The 7,003-nt window shown below is 48.6% G+C and overlaps 2 protein-coding genes across 2 annotated transcripts in view; both read left to right on the plus strand.

Annotated features, from left to right (window-relative positions):
• The window catches only part of LOC107120326 (pulmonary surfactant-associated protein B-like), a 10,547-nt gene extending 7,124 nt beyond the window's left edge, over window positions 1-3,423 (plus strand). Inside the window, exons 3-6 of the mRNA XM_015422997.1 lie at window positions 735-803; window positions 2,695-2,820; window positions 3,172-3,321; window positions 3,418-3,423. Coding sequence (XP_015278483.1) covers window positions 735-803; window positions 2,695-2,820; window positions 3,172-3,321; window positions 3,418-3,423 — 351 coding nt within the window. The remainder of the gene's footprint in view (window positions 1-734; window positions 804-2,694; window positions 2,821-3,171; window positions 3,322-3,417) is intronic.
• A 1,393-nt stretch (window positions 3,424-4,816) lies between these two features.
• LOC107120354 (pulmonary surfactant-associated protein B-like) overlaps window positions 4,817-7,003 on the plus strand; it is a 4,563-nt gene continuing 2,376 nt past the window's right edge. The window contains exons 1-2 of the mRNA XM_015423035.1: window positions 4,817-4,953; window positions 6,020-6,168. Of these exons, the coding sequence (XP_015278521.1) occupies window positions 4,830-4,953; window positions 6,020-6,168 (273 nt within the window). The 5' untranslated portion in view covers window positions 4,817-4,829. The remainder of the gene's footprint in view (window positions 4,954-6,019; window positions 6,169-7,003) is intronic.

Raw genomic sequence — 7,003 nt, forward strand, 5'->3', positions numbered from 1 at the left:
GTCGCCCGGGGTCGTCATGACTGCCAGGCACCGGGGGGGGGGCACACACACACACACACACACACACACACAATGCAAAAATAACAAACATGCCATTCTGAGCAATTCTGTTTTACATAGACTGCAGAACAACAAATGCATGGGAGCCTTCCTAATCTACTCAGGCAGGGCATTGCACGGGGGGAGGGGGGACACACAAGCACGTAAAGGCATTGGTTGATCTTATCGATTTGCAAGATGTTACCCTCAGGAGGCCGTGTTCATATGAGCCAAACTATCATGGTGCCACGTGGGAGGAGAGGCGGTCCTGCAGATCTGAGGGCCCAGGGCCATGAAGGGGTTTGAATACATCAACCTTTTTGGATTGGGACTATGGCACAAAGGGAGAGTAGGCTTAAGCATCCCCCTACATTCTTTTCCTGACCTTCAACATCCCCAGGAGCTGCTGTTTGCTCCACCGGGGAAAATTAATGCAAAGCCCATCAGTACATATTCAGTTTCCTCGATAGGGCAAATAGTGGCTCACTGGGCCATTTTACATCTGGTAAACTGCCCAAAGGGGTATGCTTAGGCCCCCCCACCTATGTGCCAAGGTCCCAATCCAAACTGTGCCCAGGTGCACCATGGATGCAGAGTATGTCTGCCGACCCCACCCATCAAGGAAAAGCGTATTGTGTACTTAGGCCCTGAGCCAGCCTCCAGTTTGTGATGCCCTGCTTGCTCTTGCCTCCTAGGATTCCTGCACAGACTGTGAACAGATTGTCACCATCCTCACTCGCATGGCCAAGGAGTCATCCTTTAAGGTAATTAGGAGAACCAGGTCCCGTTTACTATAGACAACCCCTCTTGTCTGCTCTTTCTCTCTGGCAAACATTACCCCTACTCTTGTCTTGGGGGCGGGGAGTAGGGCCATCTCCTTGAAATATTATTACTGAGGGCTGTTAGCATTTTCTTTTCCAAGCATTCAGCTCTCTTCTGCATGGGAAAGGATGCATCTGCCCCCAGGGCACGTCCATGTGAATGCCTGCACATGAATACTAAGGCTCCATGCACATTATACAATCTGCCACTTCTCACAGTGCAGGTACTGATATGTATTGTAGAACAATTATGGGTTTTTTTCAAGTTCAGCATTCAACAAAGGACCTTCCCCTCTTGGCCTTTGATTCAATGGATGGGTGGGCATTGCAAAGCAAGATTAATATAGCAGGTAGCAAAGTGGCTCCAGCAGTGGCTAAGCAGAGCTCATGAAGTGCTCCTTGGTATGAGAAGGGGGGGGGTTTACACGCACAGCTCTATTTTCATCTTTGACATATTGGACAAAAACTGTAACTTGAAAGTCCTGGTTTAAAATTCACAACGTTTGGCCTAGCAGCAGACCCACCTGGAGAAGGCGTTTCACAGATGAGGTGCCACAACCTAGAAGGTGCTCTGTCTTTCGCAGCCACCTCTCTCACTTCTGAACGTGGGAGTCACAAAACCGGGCTTGGGATGGAAGATCTAAGAGCTCAAGCAGTCACATATGGAAACAGGAGGCCTTTGAGATGCCTGATTCTAAACTGTTCAAGGCTTTAAGGGCAGGGATAGGAACTTTGAACTGAGCTTGGGAAACATAACAGGCAGGCAGCGAAGTTCTGTAAGTAGCAGCTTAATGTGTTGCCCATAATAATCAGTGGCCAATAGTTTTGTTGCTTCATTTGGAATCAATTTAAGTTTCCGAACCATTGTGCAGCTTTGCTAAATGGTTACAAATCAGTGAAGGTTTTGGGGAGGGAGAATCCAGTGGAAAAGGTGTCTTGGCAGAGTTTCCAGCCTCTAATCAGCTCCCCAATCACCTTCCCTCTGCATCAGTAAAGGTAAAGGTACATCAGCTATAATATACAACACTTGCTCTCTGAAGTGTCCAAGAGCCCCACCCTTTCTGCACATGAAACTTTGTTAAATCTAAGCAGGCCTGAGTCCTTGGAAACCCCCTCCTACCCCATACACATATGTCACCTCAATATCCATGGAGGGGAGATGGAATATAACTGAAAGCAGAAGTCAGGAAAGTACACAATTTACCTCTTTGCATAATTATCCTAATTCCAGAATTTGGGTTTTTCCAATTCTTGACCTCCTCTTCAGTTTTCACTAGACCATTGCATGATGTTTAATCAATTAAATCTGTATTTATTTCTATATACCTGGTCTTTGGTCCTGGGAGAAAGACAGGTATATTTAAAAAATAAATAAATATATTTTAACTATACACAGAATAACCAATTTAAAAAGTCTTCTTCTCCTCCTCATATATTTCTATATACCTGGCCTTTGGCCCTGGGAGAAAGGCAGGTATATTTAAAAAAATAAATAAATACATTTTAACTATAGACAGAAAAAACCAATTTAAAAAGTCTTCTTCTCCTCCTCCATCTCAGTGGTTATGGGAGGAATGCAACCCCAGGTTTTGCAAATGCAGGAGACCATGGGTTATCCGGCCAGTGCTGCACATCATTCTGCTGTCCAAACACCCTAGCTGTGAGTTGGGATGAGTGGTGGTAAAACAGACATCCCATAAGAGACAGCTCTCCCTAAGCTGACTATGTGAATAGCTGCCAGAGAGGCAGGCACAAGAGGAGAGAAGTGGGCAGACATCCCAAGCCTGCTCATATTGCCCCCTCCCCACCATTTCTCACTGTTATCCTCATATAGGAGTCCATCCAGAAGTACCTGGAGCATGAATGTACCACTTTGCCGCTGCAGACACTGGTCCCACGTTGCCAGACACTGGTGGATACATACTTAGACCTCTTCATCACCAGCCTGGAAGGGCAGATCGTAAGTAGCCCCAGTTGGACCAGCTCTGCCTCTAATCCTCTTAGTGGTTTAGTAACTTAGAAGCTGAGTGATAGTGGGGGGGGGAGCAAAGGTAGAAGTTGCTCTAGCATGAGAAAAAGTATGGAGGTGGAACAGGAGACAGACATATCTGGACTGATTGGCTGTGAAGATCTCCTGTACAAGGTTCATGGAAATGAACTATTTGCTCTTGATGCATGCAAGAGAACTTCCCTGAGCAGTGTTGCCCCGAGGTCCAGCTTTGCAGCTGCTTCGCTTTGCTTCTGGGCATGGCTGCCTGTGAAACAGGAATGGGCTATTAATTTCCCACCCTGGATTCTTGTGTCCCTTCAGAAGCCCCATTCTGTCTGCACAAAGTTGGGCCTCTGCCATTCCGAGCCCTTGGAGAGCAAGAACACCTTTGACACGCTAGTTCCTGTGGTGGAGCAGTTCTTTCAGCTCCTGCAAGGCAAAGCTCTCATCACACCCGACAGCCAGACAGAGGTAAGGACTGCTTCACTGTGCCAACCCTGCCAGATCTAGATGGAGGAGAACAAGTCTTCCTCCCCTAAGGCTAACCGTAATCATCTATGAGCCTAGGCATGAGTCCAAGGGGTGTGTCATGGCCCCTTGGTCAGGGCTTTGGCTGCAGAAATGTATTCCACAGTCTTCACCTGCCTGGAATTATCCACTGCACAAGAAATGCAATGAGGAAATAGGATGATGGAGATCCTCTTGCCTACGACACAGGCAACAACTCCAGTGGAGAGGAGGAGTTCAGTGGGCTCAACAACAAAAAGCTAAGGCGGGGACGACGACGACGATACCCATCTGTGAGCCTGGCCTGGCCAGAGCAGGACTGTTCAGGCCCAAGGAGCCACAGCCCAGATGGGGTCAACAGGTCAAAAACCTTGCTGCTCTAGGGCGAGCAATGCACTAAGCCTGGAGCTGCTTCTATTTGGCTCTTATTGCTTACATTTTTTCCTTTTCTTAGGAGAATCCAGGGGAGGAGCTTCCCATCCCCCTGCCTCTTTGTTGGTTGTGCAGATCTTTTGTGGGCAGGATTGAATCCTTGATCCCAAAGGTACGGGAGCCATTTTCCTTCTTACAAAACAGGCACAAGCTGGTGCAGAATTCAGCAGCCTGCGCATCTAAGTTTTCTATCTTAAAACGACGACGATGGAGCTGTAACCCGACAGAATTAATCCTGTGAATATGCCAGTGGCACCTAGTAAAACCTTTGCAGGGACCAAGGTGCCTGGACTCCTTGTCTATGGAAGAGGCAGATGGCACCCTCCATCACTTAGAGCAGAGATGGGGTTTCAGTACTCTGGCTAGTTCTCTGTGTACCACCCCCACACACACACACAAGCAGAAGCAGCGTAGTTCAAACCAATGAGAGAGAGGCACAAGAGTCTTGTTTATTCTTCATGCAGTGATGGAATTTCCCACCCTGTTCACCTGCACACTGTTCACCTGCACAGGACACTCTGGGCTACCAAAGGAGGGTGTGGTTGACTGTAGGCCACCCCATCATGCTGTCTAGAGTCATTTGAAGTGGTGCTGAATGAGTTGTACAAACATGGACCTCTGCCCAGTGGTTGCAAGAACATGAGGTTCCTTATTTGGTCTGACCTATCGCAAGACCCAATAGGGTTGCCAACTCCAGCTTGGCAAATTACTGGAAATTTAGAAATGGTGCCTAGGGTAGGTAGAGTTTGGGGAGGGGAAGGAACTTGGCAGAGATGTGATTCCATGGAGTCACATTCTGCAGCTGACATTTCCTTCAGAGGAACTGGTCTCTGTAGACTGGAGATCAGCTGTAAGTTACTCTGAGAGAACTCCAGTCCAGGCCCCAACTGTAGGCTGGCAACCCCAGGGTCCAGTCAAGATCTCTGGACTGAGACACTGGCCTGCCCATTAACTTTCATTCATGCTTGCTTTTTCTTCAGGCAGCAATTGCCAAATCCCTTTCGCAACTCTGCCGGGTTCTGCCAGCAGCCATTGGTGGAATGTGCCAGTGTTTGATGGAGAAATATACTGTGATCATTGTTGATTTGATCCTGGGCAAGCTGGGGCCACGGTTGATCTGCGGGATGATGCTCATGTGTGCCACAGAGGAAAACTGTGGTCCAGGTACAAGGCTACTCAAGATGACCTCTTTCTGCTCCTGAACAGCTCAGTGATACATACACGTATGTTTCTCACCAGGCTGCTTCAAGCTAAGTGGAGACTCTCCAACCAGCTCTTTCTCATTGCCTGTTGCACTGGCAGTGCTGCTTAGGTCAGTGGTGCAGAGAAGGCAACAGACATGCTTTATGCCTCTCATCAATTCCCACGCCTGCACAGCCACCAGCCGAGTCCAAGATAAGTCCACGAGAGGCTGCCAGTGCTGCTAGGAATTGGCTTTCTCCAAGAATCTCTGGCCAAGCACAACCTGTCCCCCCACGTCATCTGCCTACACATCAGGATCTAAACAGGTTGATCTTGCGTTTATTCCAGCACCTGGGCCAAAAAAGGTTGCCTATGCCTGGAATAAGGTGTGATGACCTCCAGAGCGGCAGATGTAGGGTGGAAGGGGCTGCTTAAAACGGGCAGTAAACACAAACACAGACAGATGTTTCCTAAGCAGCACCGAAGATGCCAGGGCTTCCAGAGGGAAAAGGGCAGTGCCCGACACTTGACTGCTCTGGCTGTGGACCACATGGTTCTCTTCCTTCTTCTCTCAAGCCCCACTACTGCCCTTCAATCCTGGTGGACTGACTACTTTTGAGAGAGAGGATAACAGACATTTGCCAGAAGGCTCAAGACACATTTCTCACCCTCTTCTTGCTTAGAGGACTTTGCTAAGAAACCAGCAAGTTCCTTAATCCTCTCCACCCCCACCCCATGTTCATGGAATAGGTAAAAATCATTCGCTGGGGCTGAACAGCAGGTGGCAACCCATCATGTGCAGCTAAGGACATGGGAGAGATGTCCCTTTCAGTATAATGGGCCAATCAGTTTTTCAGCACAGAATTTTTAAACAAAGAAGGGTGCCTTCAAAGTAGCTGTCACAGGTTAGCTGTCAGGGCTGAAATGCAGACAAGGCAGGTTGGGAGAAGAAACAGTTTTGCTTTGAGTGGGTAATTTTCAAGCTGCCTTGCAAGTTAGTACACACTGTGGCTTCCTCTCACCAGAACGGTATGTTTTTCCACTGCAGAGATCAATCCAGGGTCACTCCCTTGCCAGGCCTGCCTCGCTGTCAGCAGCCACGTGAAGTTGTCCATCAAGGCAAACAGCACCCAGGCTGAAATAGAGGCAGCGTTGCTTAGCACCTGCAGCAGCACCTATCCAGACTGGCAAGAAGAGGTGAGTGGCCAAAGAGGGGAGAGAGCAAGCGTGGGCCCAGGACCCCCTGCCCACCAAAGCCCAACAATTAACAGGAGATCAAGCTGTTGCTGCTCAGGCAGTCTTTGACTTCATCATGGAAAGACATTGTGGAATTTTAAGTGGGACAAGAAAAACTCCAGACAACTGGGGGGGGGGGAGAACCACATGACTGCAAACTTTCCATGTTTTCAAGGCATTCTCCTGCTGCGGGGCCGCAGGAAGGGGAGAGTTTGGCGCCAAGAAGAGGCTATTACACCTACTCACAGCTCTAGCTGGAAGGTGCTTGTTCATGGGAAGGCCTTGGCCTCTAGGCTCTATTTGTTGGCTCTCCAGGGGAACTGGTTGGCCGCAGTATGAAGAAAGAGGCTGATCGTCCGGCCCACCAGGGCTCTTATGTTCCTAGCTAAGGCACAGCAAAGAAAGGGGGCTCAGGTAACTCTTGCCCAGCCAAGTGCCATAGAGATCATATATAACAACAGTCTGCAAGCTGCCTAAAATCCACATACAGGCTGCTCAACATTACAAGAGAATGCATTTTTCTTTTTAAGGGGAGAGTAAGATAACTTGGGGAACCCTCCTCCAAAGGCTATATGTGAAAGTCCCTGCATTTGTTTTAGGCAGAGATGTCACCCTCTGTCCTCTCAAACACCTAAGAGGCAGGCAGTGCTAAGATGGGTGGTAGAAAATTCATCAATGTGGCAAGGCTATGGGTGGCACTCAGGCATTTGTAGTTATATTCCCTCCTGCCAGCAGAGTTTCCATTTTCAAGCTGAAAAGTGATCTGTAGAGGCAGTGAAATACCAACAACTTCTTC

Source organism: Gekko japonicus, unplaced genomic scaffold (assembly GCF_001447785.1).
Source record: "Gekko japonicus isolate JY-2015 unplaced genomic scaffold, Gekko_japonicus_V1.1 scaffold208, whole genome shotgun sequence".
In the NCBI taxonomy this organism is placed as follows: Eukaryota; Metazoa; Chordata; class Lepidosauria; order Squamata; family Gekkonidae; genus Gekko; species Gekko japonicus.